General features: G+C 39.5%; 1 protein-coding gene across 5 annotated transcripts in view; it reads right to left on the bottom strand.

The window, feature by feature from the left end:
* The window catches only part of myo1b (myosin IB), a 141,067-nt gene that overhangs the window by 25,055 nt on the left and 89,216 nt on the right, over window positions 1-26,796 (bottom strand). For all 5 annotated transcript variants that reach the window (XM_088352384.1, XM_088352385.1, XM_088352387.1 and 2 more), the window contains exons 14-19: window positions 22,874-22,978; window positions 15,312-15,374; window positions 12,783-12,983; window positions 10,960-11,186; window positions 7,735-7,935; window positions 1,889-1,982 (exon numbers count right to left, since the gene is read on the bottom strand). In XM_088352384.1, coding sequence (XP_088208510.1) covers window positions 1,889-1,982; window positions 7,735-7,935; window positions 10,960-11,186; window positions 12,783-12,983; window positions 15,312-15,374; window positions 22,874-22,978 — 891 coding nt within the window. The remainder of the gene's footprint in view (window positions 1-1,888; window positions 1,983-7,734; window positions 7,936-10,959; window positions 11,187-12,782; window positions 12,984-15,311; window positions 15,375-22,873; window positions 22,979-26,796) is intronic.

The following is a 26,796-nucleotide window of genomic DNA, read 5'->3' as shown; positions in this document are numbered from 1 at the left end:
AGGGGGCGCCGTAACATAAAACAGGTCGGGAAAGAATTCTCGGAAGGATGTACGGTTGAACTTTGGGAGATAAAGCGTGAGGCGTTGACATTCAGGTTTCAAAGTGCAACGTTTATCTTTGAGCCAATATTGATTCAGTGATATTAAGAACAAAGTCCAGGCAGGACCTTTTGAAGGAAACGGCATGCCGCATTATTGCTTTGACCAACAGGAAAAAAAAGATCATTTATCTTTAGTGCCAACGTTTATCGTCTTCTGTGACCCTTTATATCATCGTTGGATCCATCGTTGCGGGAAATAGATAATGTACAAATTGTTGTTTGATATGTTATGAAGATAATACTGTAAAGTGTGGGTTTGTTCTTGGGCTTAAGATAATCTTTCTATTTCAAGGGTGGGCAAACTAGAAAGAGAAAAGAGGCTTGAATTTTGAAATATGTCCACTGGGTGCCGCCAAAGGCAGCCACCACTCACAATGGAAACTGGAGCTGTATTTATTTCTCTCTTTTTCTCACATTCTGTTTTCCCTTTTTCTTCCTCTTCGTTTCTTCTTTTTGTGTCTCTTGATTTCCTCTCTTTCTCACCCTCCCTCTTTCTCTCTCCATTTGTTCTCTCTCTGTTTTTGTCTCTTTCTTTCCCTCTATTTCTTCCTTTCTTTCTTTCTTCTGTCTCTCTATTTCGTCTCTCATTGTTTCCCCTCCTCTCCGTCTCCATTACTTCTGTACTTTCCCTTTCTCCTTCTCTCTCTTTCCCTTTGTCTTTCTCTATTGCTCTGTTGATCTCTTCCTGCCCCTCTTTCTCTCCTTCCCTTTATTTCTTCTCTCTCTCCCTATCCATCCCTTCCTTTCTTCTCTCTTTTTCTCTCCATTTGTTCTCTCTCTGTGTCTCTCTTTCTTTCCCTCTATTTCTTCCTTCTTTCTTTCTCTCTTCTGTCTCTCTCTTTCTTTTATTGTTTCCCCTCTTTGTCTCCATTACTTCTGTATTTCTTCTCTCTTTCTTCTCTTTCCCTTTGCCTTTTTCTAATGCTGTTTATCTCTCCCTGCCCCGCTTTCTCTCCCTTCCTTTATTTTTTCTCTCTCCCGATCCATCACTTTCTTCTCTCTTTCTCTCTCCATTTGTTCTCTCTGTTTCCTTTCTCTTCTTTTCCCTCTATTTCTTCCTTCTTTCTCTTTTCTCTCAATTTCTTCTCTCATTATTTCCCCTCCTCTACGTCTCCATTACTTCTGTATTTCTTCTCCCTTTTTCCCTCTCTCTTTCCCTTTGTCTTTCTCTATTGCTGTTTATCTCTTCCTGCCCCTCTTTCTCTCCCTCCCTCTATTTTCTCTCTCTCTCTCTCTATCCATCCCTTCCTTTCTTCTCTTTGTCTCTCCATTTGTTCTCTCTGTTTTTGTCTCTCATTTTTCCCCTTTATTTCTTCCTTCTTTCTTTCTCTCTTCTGTCTATTTCTTCTCTCATCGTTTCCCCTCCTCGCTGTCTTTTTCTTCTCTCTTTTTCCCTTTCTCCCTCACTTTCCCTTTGTCTTTCTCTATTGCTCTGTTTATGTCTCCCTGCCCCTCTTTCTCTCCCTCCCTCTATATTTCTCTCTCTCCCTATCAATCCCTTCCTTCTCTCTTTCTTTCTCTTTTTCTTTTTCCCCTCTATTTCTTCCTTCTTTCTCTCTCTCTCAATTTCTTCTCTCATCGTTTCCTCTTCTCTCCAACTCTATTCTGTATTTCTTCTTTTTTTCCCTTTCTCCCTCTCTCACTCAAACACTCATTTCCCACGCACGGCTAAACGGAAGCACGTGTCTGCTGGAAGGCGACACGTTAAATGGGCGTCCCCTCCCCCGCCCCGGCAAAAATGGCAGAGGACAACCTTTTGACTCGAAGACGCAATTTACGAGTTTTACCGTTCGCGGGTTCCGGATGAAAATTTTAGAGCGGCCGTAGGAGAATTCTTCGGTGGGAACCTGGAGATCCGACATGAGGACTTCCACTCCTTCCCTGCCAGGAGAGAAAAACATCTTTCTTCAAGCTTATACATATAACAAGCAGTGTCACTTTGAAAAAAAATAGTAACAGTTACTTCTTTTAAAAAGTAACGGAGTAAGAGAGTTACTCTAAAAGTAAAAGTAACTAGTTACAAGGGAAGGTAACTATTTCCATAACAGACGCTGCCCTACTTACGAACGAGACAGGTTCCGGACGATAGTTTGTAAGGTGAATTTGTTCCTAAGTTGCTTCAGTGCTAGATTTTGTATGTTTAAGGTTTATATGAGTAACCTGGATTGTTTTGTACTAAAAAAATAAAATAATATGCTCTATAATGATAAATAAAGTTAAGTTGAACTTACTTTTAGAAGATGAGCTTCAATAGTTATGCAACTTCCTCTGTGGAAGAGAGTGGCCGAAAAAAACAATTTTCTCAACCGCATCAAGCTTTCTAATTCCACTTTCATTTCAAAAGAAACAGCTAGCCTCTTTTTTACATTTTACAACACAGGTGTCAAACAGGCGGCCCGCAGGCCAGATCAGGCCCGCTAAGGGATTGAATCAGGCCCGCGAGACAACACTCAGAGAAGCGCAAGAGAAAAACAAGCTGCAGGTTGAAATATGTCAACTTGATGTTGCCAAAGCCAGGTCTCTCTCTCTCACTCACTCACTCACTCACTCACTCACTCACTCACTCACTCACTCACTCACTCACTCACTCACTCACTCACTCACTCACTCACTCACTCACTCACTCACTCACTTCCTTCCTTTTTTCCCTTTCGCTTTTTTCTCTTTCTCTTTCATACCCTTTGCGTTTTCTTTTCTCTAGTTCTCTCCTTGTCTTTCTATTTCTCTTTGGATTTTTTTCTTCCTCTCCCTTTCTTTTCCCCCTCTCACGACTTTCCATCTTTTGTTTCTCACGCTCTCTCCCTCTCTCTCTTTTTCTTTCTTTGTCCCGCCCTCTCTCCTTTTCCCTCCCTCTTTCTCTTATTTATTTATCTCTTTTTCTTTCTCTTTAATCTACTAGTCCGGCCCCCGACAGAATGTTTGTTCTATCGTGTGGCCCCGGGGTTCAAATGAGTTTGACACCCCTGCTTTACAACAATCATATTGAACAGATGCACGAGATGTTAAACAATAAACTCGCGCTGGAGATACAGTATAGTATATTAACACACAAACTGGGAAGAGGACGCGGATTTCTTCTTTGGGGTGGATGCTGGGTGACCGCTCACAGCGCCACCACAGGCCAGTAGAGGCGGAAAATCTAACTTATAGCCCCCTCACCAAAGGACGAGGCAAAAAAAAAAAAAACAAAAGATTTTTTTTCCAAATCAATAGTTTGCTTCATCATTCTTCCGTTTTCAAAATCTTCGTTCGGTTAGAAAAATTCAGAAGTTCGGTTCGTTAGGCAATTTGCGTACTCGGCAGCCAATCGGAAGCCTGCATCGAATAACTTCGTGCTTCCGGACTTTCCCGAGCGTTATAAAGTCGTGCATTTGCATATAGACGCACAAAGAACAGAAGAAAAATGGATAAGTGGTTAGGATTTAAGCCAAAGCCTGAGCCCCAGAAGAAAGATTCAAAAGAAGCTAACAAAATTGATGACGCTACAAAACGTAAACGTACATTAAAAGCGTCGTGGAAAGAGGAGTTCACGTGGCTTGTAGCCCACCGAGCAACGCAAACATTGCATTAATGAAGATGAGTCAATAGAGGTACATACTGATGACAGATGGAAAACAAGCGATGAATGTAATAGGTAGATTTATAATAAACTTTTTCGAGTGTTATAAGGTCCTGCATTTGCATATCATTTCCCTAAGTAGACGCAGATAGAACAGAAGAAAAATGGAGAAGTGGTTAGGAATCAAGCCAAAACCTCAGCCCCAGAAGAAAGATTCAAAAGAAGCTAACAAAATTGATGACGCTACAAAATGGCAGATGGAAGACAGCAATGACATAAATGCAATGAATGTTATAAGTACCGTATTTTCCGCAGTATAAGGCGCACTGGATTATAGGGCACAGCCCTAAAAAATAATTTTTGGTCCTATTTTTGACATACATAAGGCGCACTGGGTTATAAGGCGCTACAATGGGAACGTGGACAAAACAGTCAGATAGTTCAGTCCAACTTCTTACCCCCTTAACATTCCCAAAGCTTGCAAAGACGTGTCGAGAACACGTGCGGATGCGGTGTCCGTACGATGTCACTTAAATGCATCGTTCCATCATTCGGAAGGTTAAAGTCTTGGGATTCAAGAAATGCCAACCATTCCTTAGATTCTATTTTCTTTTTCGCTCGCAACTTTACAGTGCATATGACAATAAACACTTGGAATTGAGTTTAATTTAAAAATAGACACTCCATTCCATCCATTATCTGCACCACTTATCACAGAAACATCGAGTTCAGTCTGAAACAAGATACAGGGATAATATATATAGCCAGAGTAGCTCACCGAAGTCGTTGTGTTCATAATAATGTGCAGCCGTGGTCCTCTTATATCCGTGAGTGTAGTAAATCCAGAAGAATAAAATATTTACAAATACAAAATAGTAAAAAAATGCTCTCTGTATGCCGTCAGCCACGTGCTATACGCATTCATCTTTTTCGGCCAATTACAGGCTTTGTTTTGCCGTTTAAGCCAATGCCAGCCTGCAAATGATAAAAAGAATCCGCCTTTTGACCTCCGAATAACTTTAGCCAATAGTGATCGTTTCAAATGATGATTGACACATTGGTTAGCCAATGACACGCCGGTATATAAATCCAAGCATACACCGCGGACTACTTGGCGTTCGGGGTAAAATCTAGTCGGCGACTGCTTGAATTAGCAGCAAGACTTTGCGACTTAATATTGATCCATATATAAGGCGCACTGTATTATAAGGCGCATGGTCAGCTTTTGAAAAAAATAAAGGCTTTTAGGTGCGCCTCATAGTGCGGAAAATACGGTAGATTTATAATTACTTAATTTTAAAGTGTCGTTCTGTTATATACACTGATTATCAATCCTTAATACTTTGCCACAACAGGTTTTTTTGCGATGAATCGTCTTATTGCGTTTCAAGTTGTGAAAAATGGGGCAAGCCACTTTATGACTGGGCAGGCAACTTTTCAGAGTTGTCTGCTTACTTTTTGTCCTGAGTTTCAGACACTGATTAAACTCAATATAGTCATTTTATTGGTATCACTTGTGTTTTATTGGCATTTTTAGTATTGGAGTAATTGATAAGTAATCTATAATAATCCCTTCAGTATTTCATTATTCGGACTACGTAACTCCTAACAGTATCAGATGACATTTTTAAAGTAACTCTCCCGACCCCGCGAGAAAAAAAACGAGCCGAGGAAATTGCGACTGTGTACCGAGATAGGAATGCGATTTAGCAACATGCGAGTCCGCTTGATATGGAAGGCAAAAACCGATAAGGATAAAAAATGCCTTCGTGGGGCAGAAAGGGAAGGTTACCACGGCGACACATGTTTTGATGTGAGGGAATATGAAATATGCTGAGAAAACCTGCGATAAAGCTCAAGAGGGAAAACGACAAAAGGGACAGCGACATTTTTCATATGCCGCATAAATATTCCGAGTCACGTTGATAAAGTACTTTTTTTCCCAACTGATACTATAACCGATGGAATCATGCTTCGAGACCTGTACGCAGTTTACAAAATTGCATGCTATATTTAGAAAACATCAATAAAGACACACGGTCCTTTTCTGACTTTCGCCGTTTTCATTCTGGAATTATATTGATACAATAAAATGTCAAAGCTTCGATAAACAAGTCTCCAAAAAGTAGTCGACTTTATCAATCAATTCGATCGATACTTACTTATTTTATCAGTAATAACTAGAAGCTCTCCAGTGCCTCGCTTACATAGTGAGGGAGGGAGGAGACACAACCAAGTTGTTCTACTAATTCTGTAAAAATATATTCTCATGAGGATAAATGCTTTGAATGTTTCGTATTATCGACTGATAATGGCCGAGCTCTCCAGTGCCTCGCTCACATTATGAGGGAGGGAGGAGACACAACCAAGTCGTTCTACTAATTCTCTAAAAATATAATCGAATGAGGGTGATAAATGCTTTGAATGTTTCTAACAAGTAATATCGACTGATTTTGGTTGAGCTCTCCAGTGCCTCGCTTACATTGTGAGGGAGGGAGGAGACACAACCAAGTTGTTCTACTAATTCTATAAAAATATATTCTAATGAGGATAATAAATGCTTTTAATTTTTCTAACAATTTGTATCGACTGATTATGGCCGAGCTCTCCAGTGCCTCGCTGACATTGCGAGGGAGGGAGGAGACACAACCAAGTTGTTGTACTAATTCTCTAAAAATATATTCGAATGAGGGTGATAAATGCTTAGAATGTTTCTAACAAGTAATATTGACTGATTTTGGTTGAGCTCTCCAGTGCCTCGCTCACATTATGAGGAATGGAGGAGACACAACCAAGTCGTTCTACTAATTCTCTAAAAATATATTCTCATGAGGATGATAAATGCTTTGAATGTTTCGAACAAGTAATATCGACTGATTGTGGCCGAGCTCTCCAGTGAGAGCATTGTGTGCTTCTGTGTATTTGTTTTTTCAGGTTGTTGGCTGGGAATAAAGGATGGGATTTTACTGCCTTATTCTACTCTGAATCTCTGTATTACTTGTTATTGCAACATCCATTGCAGCCTGATCATACTAGAAGGGGGATTACTTCATGTGCAGTCCCTTCTAAAAATTTCTTCATGTTCTTCATGTAGAGGTTTTGAGTTTTTTCTTGCCCTCATGTAGGTCTTAGATCAGGGGATGGTGTCATAATAGTCTGTGGTTTTCAATAGTCTGGTCTGTGAAGCCCTTTTAGACTCCTTGTGATAAAGGGGTCAAAAATAAACATGGTTTGAGGTTTTTGAGTTTTTCCTTGCCCTCATGTAGGTTTAAGATCAGGGGATGGTGTCATAATAGTCTGTAGTTTGCAATAGTCTTTGATTTGTGGAGTCCTTTGAGACTGTTTGTGATTAAGGGCTATACAGATAAACATGTTATTATTATGACTTGATGTGACTTGAGGTTTTTGAATTTTTCCTTGCCCTCATGTAGGTTTAAGATCAGGGGATGGTGTCAAAATAGTCTGTGGTTTGCAATAATCTGTGGTCTGCGCAGCCCTTTCAGACTCCTTTAGATTAACGCCTATACTAATAAACATGACTCGACTTGACGTTTTGAGTTTTCCATTGACCTCAAGTAGGTTTTAGATCAGGGGATGGCGTCATAATAGTCTGTGGTTTGCAATAATCTGTAGTCTGTGCAGCCCTTTGAGACTCTTTGTGATTAAGGGCGTCACAAATAAACATGACTTGACTTGTAATTTTTTATGAAGTGCTTTGAATGAGAATTTATTCCCTGAAGCGTGCTTTACAACTTTAGTTTTCTAAATCCCTAATGAAGCGCAGCACGAAGGACCTCGAAAATAATGCGCCTGTCGTGCTACAACCATTTATTCAACGGAATCATTACGCGCCATTATCGGAGTATAACCAGACCGGCTGCACAAACTCCACCTGGGAGCTGACCATTCCCGCAGCAGCCCATTAGCACAGGTCACACGCTCTTCCCACTGGGAGAAGCTGGAAACTGCGACTCTATTAAGTCCACCGCTGCACATTTTCACAAAAAGCCTCGGAGGGTTTCTGGCAAAGATCCCGGTAATGACCCTCTCGCAGTGAATAAACATGGCGGTTACCTGGCGGGCCCTCTCCAATGGGGCCAGGTCCGCTTGCAGAGCATTTTGTAGCGCTCCAGGCAGGGTTCGTACGCTTGCCGGAAGGCGTACCCGGCTCTCCTCACGCGGACGTTCTCCATCAGACCCAAATAACGCACTTGGTGGCGGACGAGGGACTCGGTGAAGATGTGAGGCGCTTTTTTATCGTTGGGCTTGATGCACCTGGCGAAAACACCATTAGAGTTCAGCACGGTGAAGGGCAGGCTACTGTCCGTCAGCCTTTATGACCCTGCCCGACAAATGGTTAAAATACAGGGTCCGTAAACCTTATTCATGGACAAATTTGAGTATTTTTCAAGGATTTTCAAAGTAAAGCTCTCCAGTACCATTAAAAGCAAGAATCTGCTGTGAATCATGTATTCTCTTTATATATCAAAGAATCTTAATCTTGTGTGTGCACGTATCAAGACATGATTTTAAGATCTTGAGTAAATCGCAAATATATTTGTTATGAGACAAATTTCTCCCCCTATAGGTCTTGGGTAAAACTGTAAAATGTAGCTTACATTTTCAGTTGCAGGAAGTTCTTCTCATTACAATTTACCTTCAGTTTTTACATTTCTCATAATAAATGTTCATAATTGATTCATAATCCTCGCACTATTACACATTTCCCAGTGCCCTGCTAAGATGTCGCTTGCACCTGTCCCGTAGGGGGCGCTGACGCTTCATAGGAGAATGCTGTACAACTTAATGCGTTTTTTGTCCCTACCCAATAAAAATATATGTTTCATAAAGCATTATGAAATCAGTTGTGTTCATTAAATGCTAATGTAAATTGTAATAATTTTAAGTGTACAATTTGTCTATTTTTAATCACATTTACAATAGATATTTACTAAATTTCATGCTAAAAATCCTCTGAGCTATTCCCTAATGCATATTATCAAATATGGTGCTCAAAGAGATAATTCTCCTGTATTTGCCACTTTATTTTTCAAATATGTCGCGGTTGCCATGGCGCCCAATTGGCCCCGCCCGTGTGCCGCCAGCTGCGGCTCGTTGACAGATTGGCTTCCCTTTTATTTAAGCTCAGTGCTCTCACTCTCCCTTTGTCAGTCCGTCAACGAACCTCTGCTCTGCAAGACGTGGGTTTTGACTTTGTCCGGTTTCCTGCCTGTGTTTCCTGTCGATCTCCAGTTTCGTTCCCGTCTAGTTTGTCCTGTTTAATTTCGATATCCTGTTTTGATATCACTCTTGTCTGTCCCGTCCTGTCCGGTATCTACCCCATCTGTCCGATATCTGCTCGGGCAATTGGTATCGATCTCGTCGGCCTCTGGCTTCCTGTCATTCCACGCCAGACTGCTGCCTAACGTGCATGACTTCCCCATTTCCCGTAAAAAAAAGGCTTGGGTGAGAAAAGTCACGCATTTGGGTTCTCCTCCGGTGCCGGTTCATGACAATATCATTTTATTTAGTAAATGTATTGAATTCCGTGCAAAAAAATGCTTCAGTGCTAGCTCCTAATTATAAAATGTAGTGCTTCAAAGGGGAAATATTAGTTTGCTTTACTTCCGAGTGTTTTAAATGCAATTTGATGAATCGTTCTCTTTATAAACAAATGTCAAATGAAACAAGGAATGGATGTGTAGATGTCTGTACTGAAATATATTCATAATTTTCTCATGTAGTGCCAAGGTATTAGATTCAAGACTGTATCAAATCAATCCATCTTTCTACCTGGACTCGAAAACATTGCTATCCCCTTAACTAATAGTCCAAAATGATGCAAATGGTAACATGAACTCAATAACTAATATTTAGATTTCAAATGTTGTCGTATTCAAGAAAGTCATTTCTCAAACAGAAGTTGGCCACCCAGCAGGGGGCGAAGTAGCGCAGAGGCGTTTCAATGAAGGACACTAATTATGCAGTCTCAGTGTTTCCCTTGTAATTTTGTCAGGCGCTGGTGGGTGGACAGTCCAGGGGAGCCTGGGGGCGTGGTTCAGAATCTTCTGTCCGTGATTGACAATGCGCAATGTTTTGGAGCCATTCATATTCTTAAAAAGAGTCCAAGTAATCGTTTTCCTGTTTTTGCTCATCTTTTTAATTTAATTCTCCTTTCTATTGTCTTCAGTATTGCAATCTCTCACCCCAACAGCCCCCCCCCTACCCCCCCCCCCCACAACTTCCTCTGCTTAGCTTATTAACCAGATCATTTCTTTTATTTTCCTCCTCATGCCATGAGGCTCTTGAACTCCACCCGGGGGAATAAAAGCCCACATTAAACCCCACCCCCAAATTTGCATATTACCCTATTTTTATGACAGTGTGTATTTTCCATAGCGCTATTTAAATACTCTATAGCAAAACGGTATATTTTTGTATTCTATATCTTTATTTTATTATTTTATTTTTCAACACAAGGATACTGCTGTGTGAATTTTCCTACGGGGATGAATAAAGTATCTATCTATCTCTATCTAGACTATCTATCCATCTAACTAGTTAACCATTTAACCCAAAAGCAAATGAGGACAAAAAAGCTTGCAAGCGAGCACACCATGTTGTTTCCTATCTTTTATATAATGAAAATTCTTAAGATTAGTTTGATTAACTTCACATTTATATATACAGTGGAACCTCGGTTCTCGACCATAATCCGTTCCAGAACCCTGTTCGAAAACTGATTTGTTCGATCCCCGAAATCATTTTTCCCATTAAAAATAATGTAAATCGTTTTAATCCGTTCCAACACCCTGAATGTTTACCTTGAATGTTTAACGTAAACATGAAGCTAACCCAGGCTAATCGTACGTTCGCGTTATCGTAATCTTCCGTACGAAAGATTACGCTTCGGAGGCATAATTAGGGGCTAAAACACTTGGTACACCTATATTAAAAGCGAAAGTAAAACGAAGCACGTCCGGACGCAATAACAGTCGGTCACGAAAAGAGCCATCTACACCCGTGCGCCGCTCAGCATGGCACCCTAGCGTACGCACTCTCGTATTACCGGCGTTCGAACTTCGATTTTTTGACCGAACAGCGAAGCAAGAATTTCTCGAAATTTTTGGTCGGACTCAGATTTGTTTGAACTGAGAGGCGTTCGAAAACCGAGGTTCCACTGTATGAGAAAATATAATATTTTTTCAAGTTTAAGACCCTGTTGTTGACGAATCAAACCCTGGCGACCCCACAGAGACCATCAACGGTATGGAAAACACCGAGTCGGACGACAGATACCGAATATAGTTGGGGTTCTTGGTGTGCAGGTTCTTCATGAGGGTTCCGACCGAGGCTTTGAACTGGAAGCCAGCTGTGGGCGGTCTCTTGAGGTTGACTTTGGCGGGGTTGCCCTCAGGGAAGAGCTGTTTAATCAGGCTGTGGTTGGCCTTATACATGGCTTGGGACAGGTCTCGGTACAGGAGGTCGTTGTTCTTGTCCATGAAACCTTCCACGCAGTACAGCACCTAACCAAGAAACAATAAGCAAAATGCAAAGTAGGAAGATTATACATCGTCATGCTTGAAGATTGCTTGTGGTGTACCCCAGGGGTCTGTAATTGGTCCTGTAGTGTTTACCCTTTATATGAATGGAATTTGTACACAAACATGATTGGCTTTCGAAGGCATTCAAATGAACTCCTTACTGAAGTCAGTCACTGCTAACATATGCAAATTAAAAGAGATGGTTTGATAGGAACATCATTAAATTTAGATAAAATTAAAGTCAATGTTTTTGTCTTCTTATTTTGTTTTTCCTCTCATGTTCGAAATTCACTTTTCGCTTTTACCTTGTTTTTTGTAATAAACACATTTCACAATTCCCCCTCTTTTTTACTTTTTCTCTTCCCTCCTTTTCTTTCCCCTTTTGCTCCTCCATTTTTTCTTTTTATTTCAGTTTTTTCATTTCCATTCTTTTATCTTCTTTTTCCTAGTTTCTTTTCACTCCCCTTTTTTAACTCATTCATCTTTTTCCCTTTTCCTTTATTTTCTTCTTCATTTTTCTTCCTTTCTTTTCTTAACCTTTGTCCCTGTCATGATTATTGATTGGAATCACCTGTGCCGCGGGTTCTGATTGGCTCCCTATCCCTATTTAAACCCAGTTCTGTCACTCCCCTGTTGTCAGTCCGTCTTGCGAACCTCTGTTTATACGAGGCAAGCCTTTTTTGACCCTGACTCCCATCTGTCCCGTTTTTGCTCCCGTTTGTCTCCGGCTACGACCTGTTTTGATCCTGACCACGTCTGCTTCCCTGTCCCGGCTTACGACCCATTTTTGATCCTGACTACGTCAACTCTACCGCCCTGGTTTACAACTCGTTTCCGACCACGATTTTGCTCTCACGGTCCCGGCTACCGACCTGTTTTTCCGTCCCCGACACCGCTTGCTATGGAAGATCCACTTCCGTATTCAGATCATAATCCGATTGAGAGAACGACTTGCTTACCGCGTCTCACGAGCACCAGATCGGGGGCGCTGCCCTTCCTCTCTCTATCCCAATACACTTAGAATAGAATAGAATATACCTTTATTGTCATTGTTACAAAATGGGTGAACATATTGTGACAACGAAATTGGGCATGACACTCCAGTTTCACACTTTCACAGCGAGGTAAAAAAGCCAAGAAGATAAAGGAACAGAGAAGATAAGGTTATAAAACAAGGAGGATAAGGTTATAGTTTGTGAGAAACGTTACGCGATTGGGTCTACTTGTTGTTCTGGATGTGACAGTCCCGTTTTTTTTCCTTTTGTTTTAGTAATATTTCGTCATTTCCCTTAATTATTGATAATTATTGATTTTTCTCTTTTTCCTTTCCTTTTTATTCACCTAGTTTGATTAATACCCAAAATGAACATAGGAGGAGAGATATTAAGGGAAAAAAAAGGAATAGAAATGGAAAAAGAAAGGTAACACACAATTTATGAGCTTTAAGTGCCTTTGAGGCACAGTAACTTTGATACAATTTAATGATTTCCGAGGACCCATTACTTACGGCATAATAACCGAACGGGTCTCTTTTGTATCATTTTGAAAATAAAGCAAGCGTCCATTTGCGGGCGGTACCTTGCCGGCATAATGCTGGATGCGGAAGCAACTGTGAGGCAAGCTGTGGTCATTAAGGAACTTGGAATTCTTGCTGAGACGGCTCTCGAAATGCTGATGTTCGGCACACACGGTGTTGAGTTTGTCCAGGAAGGTGTCGTCCGTTACCGTCCCGGGACGCAGGCACTCCTCGTCCAGCATGGCCATGATCCCGTTTTGGTTCTGCAAAAATAAATGCATAAATAAATACTAAAGTATTCCTAAAAAGAAATGATAGGTTTCGATTCGTCCCCAAAATGATAAAAATACAAACGGGAGCAAAAACGGGACAGGCGGGAGTCGGGGTCAAAACAGGCTTGCCTTGTATAAACAGAGGTTCGCAGACGGACTGACAACAGGGGATTGACAGGACTGGGTTTAAATAGGGACAGGGAGCCAATCAGAACCTGCGGCAGTTGACGTAAAGGAGTGGGCACAGGTGATTCCCATCGGTAATCATGACAGGGACAGGGATGAAAATATGTAGCAAGACAAAGGGGAGCAAAAACGGGACAGGCGGGAGTCAGGGTCAAAACAGGCTTGCCTTGTATAAACAGAGGTTTGCAGACGGACTGACAACAGGGGATTGACAGGACAGGGTTTAAATAGGGACAGGGAGCCAATCAGAACCTGCGGCAGTTGGCGCCAAATGCACAGGTGATTCACATCAGTAATCATGACAGGGACAAAGGTTAAGAAAAGAAAGGAAGAAAAATGGTGAAGAAATTAAAGGAAAAGAAAAAAAAAGATGAGTTAAAAAAAGAAGGGGAGTGAAAAGAAACTAGGAAAAAAGATAAAAGGATGGAAATTGAAGAAAATGGAAACACTGAAGTAAAAAGGAAAAAAGGAAAGTGAAAAAAGGGAAAGAAAAGGAGGGAAGAGAAAAAGTCGATAGCCGTCCCGGAGCAGACGTGGTCGGGATCAAAAATGGGTTGTAAGTCGAGAAGGAAGAGCAGACGGGAGCAAAAATGGGAGTCAGGGTCGAAAAAGAGGCTTGCCTAGTATACACTGAGGTTTGCAGATGGACTGACAAAAGTGGACGGATAGGAGTGGGTTTGAATAGGGACAGCGGCGGTTGGCGCCAAAGGAGCGGGCACAGGTGATTTACGCCCGTAAAGATGACACACCTGGCTTGTGTGGTGTAGAGCTATGGTGTCATTTGGAGGAACACAACACAAGAAAATGGCCAATTCCGTTATCACGGTGCGTCTCAATTATTTTCTGTCACGCCCCCAGCCTTGAATTATTACGGGTTGGCTTTGACAGTTTTCGTTGTTGGTTCGATTCCCACCGCATGTTTTTCTTAGACGGCTAGCCTGGCGTTAGCACCGATTTGCCGTATTCCCTGGTTTATTTCCGTCCGGCTTCGCGTTGATTGTCCTAACCGGTTTTCTTAGATGGTTCCCAGTTAACCTGTCTGCTCACCGCATTTTTGTCTCGATCGGCTAGCCTGTCGTTAGCGCCGGTTTTGCTCCAAGTCCTTGGTTTGTCGCCATCACCGTTTTGTTTTGGTTCCTGCTTGTAAAGGCTGCTCACTGCGTGATCTTTGGTGGGCTAGCCTCATGTTATTCCGCCCAGGCTAAGGTTATTTCTAGGTTAGTGGCTCTTGGTGTGTTTTTTTTTAATTTTATTCATTTTTTGCAAGTTAGCTTTTTATGCCACACCACTTCAAAAGCATACATTCAACAAGCGTACTAACCAGTCAATCATAGCCGTGCCACCTTTCTTCCAGAATTCAGCAGTACAACCATCCAACCCAGGCGCCTTCCCCCCTTTCATTTATTTCACTGCCTTTTGCGCCTCCCATGTTTCCACATTAAAATCACCCAACACGGGCATTCTCTCCATACCACCGATCGCCACTTCTTTCCCATCCTCCACATTTAGCAACTTCTCAAAATACTCTACCCATCTCGTCCTAACTGCACTACCACTAACCAGCAATCTACCGTCCTTATCTTTCACTTTCCAGACTCGCTCTTTCTTACCCATTCACTTCTTTCCAGGACACTTTTGCTGCTTCCACTACCGCTTTTTGGGCCTTTGGGTTAGCCATGGTCGAAAAACATTTGTGTGTGTTTTTGTGACTTTTCCCCTTTTTTATTTTCTTTAATTTGGTATGCGTTTGTCTTGCTGTCGGTCACCTCTCTCGAGGGATATGACCAGGGTAGATAGATAGCTTTTGTGCCACAGCATTCCTGCATCCACCTGCAGCACAACGCCCAGGTATTCTCCCCCAAAAACTAGGAAAACTTCACTTGAACTTCTTGTAACCTCTTCGACGAATTAACAAGTAAAACAATATGGCGGCTGGCTTGCTAGGTTGCTGGTGTTCCTCCGATGACATCACAGTTCAGATGACAAAGTTCAAAATGCATCCTCTTAAAAAATGATTGGCATATACAGATGAAAAACATGCAATATTTCCTCACATTTTGCATCATAACGAATTTGGGATTACCTTTAAATTTTGAGGTTATTTTTTTTTCTAGCAGTGGGAATCAGACTCACGTTCTCAATGAGGTCACAGATGACGGCATTGTTGAAATATTCAATATTGGTCCACTCGATTCCCTGCGACAAAAGGAAATTAGGGTCACGTTTACAATGGCTTGAAAATAAAGAACAAAAGAGGGATAATGGTTTATTTACAGCACTGTTTTACAAACAGCGTACCACCAGACCTTGTCTATTATGCCGCTGGAAATTGCCCAATTCTATCTTGGCAAAAAAAGTATTGCTCAATATCTTTGCTTTCTTCTGGCGATCATCCAAGTCACTGTTACATTGACCCATATCAGTAGGTGGCAGTATATTGCCATTTTTTTCTCTTTACATAAAAGAAACACCAACAGGCCCAGAGATCATTTCTAGGGCCATAACCACCCTAAACAAGCGCACAAGAATTAGAAAAATTATACATTTTGCCTATGTATAGAAAAATTAGTATTTATATATATATATATATATATATATATATCTATTCAAATTAGTCTTCAAACACTACCTTGTATATATTTTTGCCTATTTATTCTCGCATTTTTTTCATCTTATTCTCTTTAATAAATGTTTATCTTGGAGTAGCACGTTTAATCTTGTTACATTGTTATCAATGACAATAAAAACAATTCTAATATTCCATTCATGAGGTAGTGCACAAGAATATATTTGATAACATTGTACTGTGAAAGAAATGAAATATAACTTATGCACATAATTTTGTAGATGATGATTATTTTACTACAAAAAACAAAAGCATTCAGAACGCAGTAAGAAAATAAATCTTGTTCCACTGGCTGATTATTTTTGCTCATCTCAAGTTGTATTTTATTCTAGTAAAACTTAAAAAAAAAAAAACTTAAAATACAGTTAAATCTAAAATGACAGCAACACTACTAACGAATAACTTAACTACCTCTTAAACCACAAATGAAAATGAAAAACTTTATACACTCAATTCAGACATGAATAATTAAAAGGGCAGTGTGTATTTTTAGTGCCTCCAAGTGGTTAAAAAAACCTTATATTCATTCAAAGATATTACAATATTGATTTGAATAATAAGCAAAAATACACGAGCCATTATATACAGTATATTAGCAGGCATTTTAAAGAAAAAATCTCGCAGCTCAAAATTTTTTGATTTGTTTCACATAATTTGTTAACATGTAGCTGTTAGGATGTCAGCATAAGCATAATTTTTAGCATGAAGCAGTTAGCATTTAGCCGTTAGCATCACTTTTGAGCATGTGGCCATTAGCATAATTCATTAACATGTAATTGTTATCATAATTTGTAAACATGGGACCATTAGCATATTACCATTAGCGTAATTCTAAGCATAAAGCAGTTAGCATTTAGCCGTTAGCATCACTTTTTAGCATATACCCATTAGCATAACTCATTAGCAAGTAGCCGTTAACATGTTACCGTTAATTTAATTATTTAGCATGAAGCAGTAAGCATTTAGCCGTTAGCATCACTTTTGAGCATGTATCCATTAGCACGTAGCTGTTAGCATAATTGGTTAACACGTAGCTGTAAGCATGAGCATACATGTTTTAGCATGAAGAAGTTAGCATTTAGTCGTTAGCATCACTTTTGAGCATGTATCCATTAGCAAAATTCATTAGCATGTAGCCATTATCATAATTGGTTAACATGTAGCTGTAAGCATGAGCATGTATGTTTTAGCATGAAGAAGTTAGCATGTATCCATTAGCATAACTCATTAGCATGTATCCGTTAGCATAATTTGTAAACAAGTGGCCGTTAGCATGTTACCATTAACATAGTATTTTAGCGTGAAGCAATTAGCATTTGGCATTTAGCATCACTTTTTAGCATGTAATCATTAGCATAACTGGTTAGCATGTAGCCATTAGCTGTTAGCAGTAGTATAATTTTTTAGCATGAAGCAGTTAGCATCACTTTTTATTATTTTATCATCAATATTAATAACCTATGTTTTATGTTGACAATATCTGTGTATTATTTGCCCTCATGTATGTTTTAGATCAGGGGATGGTGTCATAATAGTCTGCAGTTTGCAATAGTCTTTGATCTGTGCAGCCCTTTGAGACTCCTTGTGATTAAGGGCCAAACAAATAAACATGACTTGATTTGAGGTTTTTGAGTTTTTCCTTGCCCTCATGTAGGTTTTAGATCAGGGGATGCTATCATAATAGTCTGCAGTTTGCAATAGTCTTTGATCTGTGCAGCCCTTTGAGACTCCTTGTGATTAAGGGAGTCACAATTAAACATGAATTGACTCGACTTGACTTTTACTTATAGTGAGCTGATACAATTGTATGCCACCTTGCTGCTACGGTTACCCAAAAACTGAGTCTCCATAGTTTGTATTTTTCTTCATGCAACTGAAAAGTGCAAAAAGCACAACAATACAGTGACATCTAGTGGTCAAATAATACACACTGACCCTTTAAATTAAGACAAAAACAAACCTTATAAAACTGATGGGATTTTTTTTCATGGAAAAAGAAAAAAGCCCAAAAAGGTTGAGGAACACTGGTTTCTCACACTGTTTCTGCAAACAAATCGTGTCTTTTGGGAATTACTGTAACTTTTTTTCCTCACATCTGCCTTCGGAAGAAAAAAATCCCCGCTATGTGGATCCCTGCAACTAGCTCGAGTTAATGTAAGCAATTTGACAGAAATGAGGGCGGGATTTAAGCGCCACGGAGGCGTGGCTTCAACGAGCACATGAACTTCCGATTGGTGCGACAGGCCTTGTGCTATTTTCCCATGCTGCACGCTGGAAAGCAGCCAAATTATAAAGCCGAGTGTTTATAAGATGAGGAGTTTCGGGGTCACTGCTCACACACTGAAAACACAGCGAGCACCGCCTCCGTTTCCTCACTCGCCGACAGATGAGGCGCCGATTTAGTCCGCCATTGGATAAAAGATGAATGTCATTGTCAACTATTGTTGCCGGACGCGTTCTTCCAATAGAGAGGAATGAGGGTTCGTACACCTTTTTCATAGCCAAATTCATGCACTTTTAAAACCAAAGTAATATTCTTTGGTAATCGCAAGCGGTGTTCCCTCTAAAGCTGCGCGCGTGCACAATCGCGCACTGCTGGCACATTCTCAGCGCACAAGAAAATCTAGCCGGCGCACAAAAATCAGGCCTCAAAGTTACTCATTAAGAAGCGACTTACGTTAAAGTTACGGTGCATGAAGGTCAAAATACACGGGTTCCCCTGACGCTGTGTTCTAAATGCGGTATTTTGAAGTCGAGTCGAAGTAGAGTAAAGTTAGTAGAGAACCGGCTTCTTCGGCTCGGCTCACTAAAAGGAACCGACTCTTTCGGGTCCCAAACGGCTCTTCGGGTTGTTTTTGCTTCTTTAATCCCAACATGACCAAATATTATGCACAACATGACTTAAAGGAAGGGGGGAATAGAACAAAAAAGAAAAAAATACCAAAATGAAAAAGTAGTGAAAAGCTGAGAAAAAAAGAAACAAAAGGAAGAGAAAAAAAAGAAGGAAAAATTTAGAAAAAAAGCCAGAAAAAAAGAAAAAGAAATGTAGGAAAAAAGTCAATAGAGAACAAAAAAAAAACTAACAAAAATGTAGAAAAAAAAAACACGGAAAAAAGAAGACAAAGTTTGTGTTGCATTCAAATAATTTCCAATGATATCAAGTGAATCTTGTTGCCAACATTGTACTTCTACTAAAAAATGTGTTTAAGTACAGTTCTGTATCTTACAACCGACTAAATAAGCCCCCCAAAATGTTAATATTATGACTTAAAGGAAGGGGGGAATAGAAAAAAAAAGAAAAAATACCAAGATGAAAAAGTAGTGAAAAGCTGAGAATAAAAAGAAACAAAAGGAAGAGAAAAAAAGAAGGAAAAATTTAGAAAAAAGCCAGAAAAAAAGAAAAGAAAGAAACAAAGGAAAGAAGTAAATAGAGAGCAAAAAGAAAAAAGTAACAGCTCAGAAAAAAATAAACACAGAGATTTTTTAAAGGAATTTTTAAAAAAAGTAGGAAAAAAAACACGGAAAAAAAAGATAAAGTTTGTGTTGCATTCAAATAATTTCCAATGATATCAAGTGAATCTTGTTGCCAACATTGTCCACTAAAACAAATGTGATTAAGTACAGTTTTGTATCTTACAACCGACTCAATAAGCCCCCCAAAATGTTAGTTTTATGCGACAAAATATGTCAGGAAATAAAAAGAAACGGATATCTTGTGAAAGAATTGTAAGAAGAAACAACGTTTGTAGGCCGTAAAACCTTTGCAATCGTACATGAGTCGATTCATTCAAAAGAGAAAAATCATTTTGCATTGCCGGAAACTCAGCAAAATGTAACTTGATGTCAAGTTTTGGACATGTTTGATAATGACTTAGTTGCCACACTCGGGATTGCCGTTGCTCACTGTTGTTTCAAGCGTGGCTCACCGACTTTGTGTGAACGCTCAGACCCGTAAGGAAAATGACAGGGAACATTGATCGCAAGTAAAAATGGATGTTGCTGCAATAGACACTGTATCAGAAATTCAGTTTTTAGGGGTCATAATAGACAATAAATGAAGCTGGAAAACACACATCAGACACATACAAACTAAAGTATCTAAAAGCATTTCATTAATTAATAAAGCCAAATTCATTTTAAACTCTAATGCATTCAATTTATGATATTGTTCTCTAGTTCTGCCATACTAGCGAACAGAAACTACAAACAACGGCTAAAACATGGAACAAAACATGGATTGCTTCTCTGGTGCAGGAGTTGGAAATTAGGGTTTTGAAAGTGAATGAATGAATGAAAATTTTACTTCGAACATTAAAATAAAAACAGGACAAAAACGATGACTTAACAACAAAATAATGTTATTACAACATGTTCGAAAAGGGGTAGTAAGAAGCAGATGCTTATTTTCCCTATCCTCTTTTGTGTCAAAATATAACAAAATCTCATGGATATACATATTATATAGGTCAGATATCAATAATTGTAATAATAATAGTCACATATTTTATACACTCATCATCGTAGTATCCATCTACTCACCTTATAATGCTATTAGTCACTAAATATTATTGTGACACCAATGATAATAACAACAATAGCAATAATAACAGTTATAATGATAGTAACAATAACAACAAGTTAACCATAGTTTTAAACGCAGTATTTCCAATCTCACTCATACCCCATTTTCTTCATCCCTGTATTTCACCAGTAATTTTTTTTTGTATTTAAATTTGAACACGTGAATAGTTGGACATTGTTTGATCTCGTCTTGTAAATTGTTCGAAAGCCTGACTCCGCACACAGACACACACATACTTTTCCTGGTGGTTCTCACCTTTGGGATTACAAATTTACAACAACCCCTCAAGTTATAATTTCCCTCTTTCTGAATGAATAATTTTTGGATGTTTTCTGGCACCATGTTTTTGTTGACCTTAAATAGCAGTTGCAAAGTGAAAAATTTTACTAAATCATCCAATTTTAACAATTTGGACTGCAGGAATAAAATGAGTATGATCAAGATATGGTTCTATTTGCACGTTTTTGGGGGATAAAAGGGGGCTGTAGTGAACTTTTGTTATGATTGCCCCAGACTTCTCCACAATATGTTAAATATGGCACAACTAGAGAACAATAAATAGAATACATTATAGTTTGAAATGAATTTGGCTTCATTAATTATTGAAATGCTTTAGTTTGTATGTGTTTTCCGGCTTAATTTATTGTCTATTATGACCCCTAAAATCTGAATTTCTGATACAGTGTCTATTGCAGCCCCATCCATTTTTACTTCTAAATCTTGCGATTACCAAAGAATATTACTTTGGTTTTATTTAAATTTAAAGATCATTTATTTATATCCATCCATACTTTTAGGTTAGGGCAGCACGGCGGCGCAGTGGTTAGCGCTTGTGCGGCACAGTTCATGTCATGGGAACCTGTCGTGGGTTCAAATCCAGCTCCAGACTTCCTGTGCGGAGTTTGTATGTTCTCCCCGTGCTTGCGTGGGTTTCCTCCGAGCACTCCGGTTTCCTCCCACGTTCCAAAAACATGCATTTCAGGTGAATTGGCCGGTCCAAATTGTCCCTAGGTGTGAATGAGCGAATGAGTTGTCTGTCCCTGTGTGCCCTGCAATTGGCTGGCAACCAGTTCAGGGTGTCCCCTGCCCACTGCCCGCAGATGGCTGGGATGGGCTCCAGCCCCCCCGCGACCCTAATGAGGATAAGCGGTATGGCTGATGAGATGAGACTTTTAGGTTAATTAATTCATGATGAATGCAGGTTACCAAATCAATATAGTTATCATTTGAATAGAAAATGTTAGTGTCATCTGCAAATATTACTATTTTAAGTAGTTTTGGAACATTAAAAATATCGTTGATAGATAAATGAAATAACTCTGGACCCAGGATAGAACCCTGTGGTACTCCACAACAGATGTCCAAATACTCAGGTGACAACTCTCCCATTTTCAAATATTGCTTCCTCCCCGTCAAATAACTTTGAATCCATTGCATTTGGTTATTCATGTTTTTTTCTGTGTCTAAATGAAAAGCCACAGATAAAAATAATGTTGCAAACGACAAAAGTCAGTTGTTAAAACCGTTTCATTTTAAACTGTTGAGAATCGTAGTTTTTTTGTTACAGACTCTTCACAAAATGCGTGTACACGATTTGTTTTTCTTACTTTTCTACTGCTGCTAATGAGCCCCGTCTTGGTTTACAGGGATACACAATGTTTACTTGATTTTAATTTATTATCTATTTGCCTCTCCCTGATTTGTGTATTTCTGTCTCTACTGACCAAACACAGTGCCTAGTTGGTTTTAAATAATGAATTTTTATTTAATTGTTCATTGTTGAGTATGTTTAATAAAAGATGTAGAGAGCTGCGATCTCCTCGGTGTTTTATTGAGATCACAAGATATGGAAATGTACTTAGCATTTTTCTGTGTTTTTGTCATTATGATGTAATCATTATATTCATCAAGATATTTATTAAATGTCATGCAAAAACAAGCTTACGTTTCAAGATTGTTTTAAAGTATTTTATCATCTTAAAATGGGGAAATACTGTATATATGTAAAGTAGGCTTAAACGCATTTACTCAAGGTGTGTATTTCTAATCAGTTTGATTTCGTCTCTTAGTCTTCCTGTCTTTGTTTGAAGGTGTTGGTACTTTTCCAGGGGGGTGGACTTCGGTTTTTAGTCTTTTGGTTTTTGTCGAAGTGTCATTGGGTAAGACACGGAACCCCTAATGCCCCCCAATAAGCAGGTTAGCGCCTTACATGGCTGCACAGCCGCTATTGGGAAATGTGAAGCACACGGTAAAGCGCTTTGGGAAGTCTTCATTGACTTATAAATGTAGATCATTTCATTGTACTCATCTTTCTTGAATCTATTACCAGATAATTAAAATAGCGTCATACCAAATTTAGGGAAAACATATTTATCCGATTATTCCACTAATTGCGTCACTCGTCGGTGAACTCGTCAAATATTAAAACAGTCATTAGTTTCGATGGGGTTGTGAAGACGGAGGTGTGGTGTGGCTGATCAAACGCACCTCCCTGATGTACTCCTCCTGCTCCTCGCGAAGGGTAAGCTCGATGAAGATCTGCTGAAGCTTCTCGTTGCAGTAGTTGATGATGAACTGCTCGAAGCTGTTGTCCTGTCCGGGAAGAGACAAAACCGGATGTTTATTCCTCGATAATGGTTAATAAGGAACATATGCCGACCGATGAGATTTTCAATTGAGTATAAATAAATTTGAATCTGATGATTATTTGTAAATACAGAAAACATCTGCGTAGTACTAAAACAATTGACACATCTACAGACTAATAAGCAAACTACAACTACAAATAAACATTCTAATAGTAGCAAATAGGCCAGGGGAGGGCAAACTACAGGCCAAATAGGACCCGGGACTTTTTACACATGTTTGCATTTTTATTTTTACAATGAAGAAGAAGCCCTCCAATTTCATTGTACGATTGTATTGTGTCAATAAAGATTCAAGATTTGAAGAGTTTATCGTCATATGCATAGTAAAGAACTACGATTCCCTGCACAATCAAATTCTGACTTTGCTGTCCACACAGTTGCCAGCGTAAATATTAGAAACTAAGAAACTATATAATAATAATAATAATAATAATTTCCTTGTATTGTCATTCTGTGTAACAATGTACACAGAACGAAATGTCGATTGCACCTGACCCGTTGTAGCGAGCCGATGCAGCCGCAGCCAACAGAGGGCGCCGCCGACCACTTTTTAAGTCTTAGGAATATACATGTATATATAATATAATATTACGAATATTAAAAAGATAAAAATTCAAGATTAGCTCACTAAAGGCCATTTATTCATTAATCGGACCCGTTAAACAAAAACTTACAACAAAACAAAAAAATAAAAGTTTAAACTGATTTTTGGGGGAGGCTTCAGTATTCTCCCATTTCATAAAAATATATTCTACATTATGCACTGCCTTTTTAAAATTCAAATGTAATTATAATGTAATGATTTTTAATTGTAACGTTAATTTTTCCCCCATTTAAAACAGACATATCAAAATATAAATGTCATTTTCAATAGCGTTTTTTAATAGTGTACTTGTTTTTTTCACATTGTATGTAACAGATGCAAAATAAAACACTTTTGTTATTTGTCTCCCCTGCCCACTGCCTGAAGATAGCTGGGATGGGCTCCAGCACCCCCGCGACCCTACTGAGGATAAGCGGTGCAGAAAATGGATTGATGGATGGGTGTTTAAATCCATGCCTGTATATTTATTCATAAATACTTTTTCCTTCATGCAATGGTTCAGATACCGGATCGAGACTCTTTATTGGCTCAGGCAAATTTGTACTCGATGGAGCCCAAAGGTTTGCTCACCCCCGAGATAGGCGCCGACTATAAATCTATCCAAATAAACACTGTTAAATATTTACAGCAATTACAACCGCTGTCAATTAGGACCTATGTAGGGAAGCGCGGCACTTCCTGGCAGACGGCCTCATTTTGCTGCGTGTTAGTTTAGAAGCGCGTTTAGTGGGAAAGCTCATGGAGTGAAGGACCACCTGAGATTTCTCGAACACAAGGACATGGAAACACAAAAAGAGAAGTCCCGTTTCACTTTGCCGAGAAACCACAGTCACCTTCACTGCTTAAAAGCTCAGCCGTGCGGTCAATAGCGAAGCAAGGCGGATGGCTGAAATGGGAATTGTCAATAAAGTTTTAAAAAATAAAAATAAATAAAATAGACCAGATTGCTTCTGTACATGTTTTTTAATTTAGAAAAAGCTGAAAGATATTTCTAAGAAATAAGTCAGTATTTGATAACCTTTTGTAGCTCAGAATTTTCCCAACGGCAGTATTCCCTCGCCACTTCAAGGTTTGGCTTTCGAGTTCACTGTGTATTATGGATTTTTTTTTCTAGGGATTAATACGTAGTTTGTGGAATTATGGCATCAATTCAAAATCACCCTTACACTCAAATCAATCGGAGAACTGTCTTCTGCTTCCTGGGCCCTCATTGGGGCGGGCAGAGAAAGAGAAAAAGAGAGAGAAAGAGAGAAAGAGAGAGAGAAAGAGAAAGAGAAAGAGAGAAAGAGAGAGAGAGAAAGCGAGAGAGAAAGATAGAGAGAGAAAGAAAGAAAGAGAGCGAGGAGAGAAAGAAGCAAAAGAAAGAACGAAAAAAGAAAAAGAGAAATAAAGAAAAATAAAGAGATAGAGAGATGGATACTTTATTCATCCCCGAATGGAAAAAGCAATATTTATCAATAATAAATAATAATTAATAATAAATTCCAATAATTTCAGATTTTAACGTTTGATATTAAATAAGTTATGATTTTTTTTTTTTATGTCACTTACCAAAATAAACGATGCAACGTCCTCTATTTCTGCCTATTAAACTCTACTTGTACGTGTCTTGGCAGAACCATACTAACACTATATGTGATTGAATACAACTGTGGTATTTCTTCGTGGGGGCAGAAAATAAAACGGAAAGCTCAGGATGGACAGTAGACTATGCTCGGAACAAAAAAGGGATGTGGTGGTATCGAAAAATGAATGATTATGCCAACATGAGGTTGAGGAGCATTCAATTCATGCATTCAAACAGCGAAAAATTGTCTTAATGCAGTTCCAATGGCAGATGTAATAGCCACGACTGCCACCAGGCGCTAGCAAACTTAGGAAAGCCCAATAAAGTAAAATGGCTCCATTCAATCCCAATGGGCAGCTGTAATGCTCACCACAGCCGCTAGGGGCGCCCAACTTGAAGAAACTCAACCAAAACCCATAAGGCTTTCTTAATAATAATAATAATTTCCTTGTATTGTCATTCTGTGTAACAATGTACACAGAACGAAATGTCGATTGCACCTGACCCGTTGTAGCGAGCCGATGCAGCCGCGAGTACACTGGAGTTTTCATCAATCATTCAATCAATCATTGCCACATCATAGGCGCCGCCGCGAACGGCAGCCCTTCCAGCAGCTCAGTGTTATTTTGCTCTTTTTGTGATTTATTGTTTTAAGTGTCTGCTTCCATCTTCGGTGTTTTTCGTCCCGTTTGAAAACTACACTTTGGATTACTTTCTATCCTATGGTTATGGGTTTTAACGCACAAAAATGCGCTCATTCGAGGAATCAACTCCTTGCCCTAAAGAATTCTCGTGCCGACGTAATGAGGGGGCCCTATCGTAGACGCAGAGCCGGAGCTAAGGCCAAGCGGCGTTATAAGTCTTCGGTACCGTTTGTAATCATGGTAAATGTGAACTCTCTACCAAATAAGACCGACGAACTGGCCGTGCTGGTGAAAAACATCAAAGCGTACAGGGAGTGCAGTTTGCTGTGTTTACGGAAACTTGGCTCACGTCTAGCATCCCGGGCGCTAACATGGAGCTACCCGGCTTCAGTGCTGTTAGGGACAGAGACACAAAAGCCTGCGGGAAGCGGAGAGGAGGCGGACTCGCTATCTACGTTAACACGAGATGGTGTAACCCTGGGCACAAATATTTCCATCTGCTGCAGGGACGTCGAACTTTTGGCCTAGCGTGTGACGTCATCCACTCTGCTGTTGCTAAATTACAACACAGCACCCTAAGGCCATCCTGTTAATCTGTTAATAAACAACAAAAGGATACTGCTGGAAGTGTGAATTTCCCTACGGGGATGAATAATGTATCTATCTATATATCTATTTTCATCTAATTACTAAAGTCCGACAGTGCTTTGGGACATCAAAAGTTTTCAGGTGAAAATTAACAAATGAATTGTGTTACGTGTTTTACAGTTAAATTGGATACGCTACAATATATGTTATGTACATGGTAAGTAAGAAATGTACTTAATTCGGGTGGAGAGGCACAGCTTAACGGCGAGAATACTGCAGAAAATCAAGTCAAGTTTTCTTTATTTGACTTGTTCAACCAAACCATATCATTTAACCCTCTTAAGGAGATCAGACATCAC

The sequence above is a fragment of the Urocampus carinirostris genome, chromosome 14, assembly GCF_059441175.1.
Source record: "Urocampus carinirostris isolate Australia breed hairy pipefish chromosome 14, RoL_Ucar_1.0, whole genome shotgun sequence".
In the NCBI taxonomy this organism is placed as follows: domain Eukaryota; kingdom Metazoa; phylum Chordata; class Actinopteri; order Syngnathiformes; family Syngnathidae; genus Urocampus; species Urocampus carinirostris.
The sequence above is the reverse complement of the archived record's forward strand: the minus strand, read 5'-3'. Positions and strand labels throughout refer to the sequence as shown.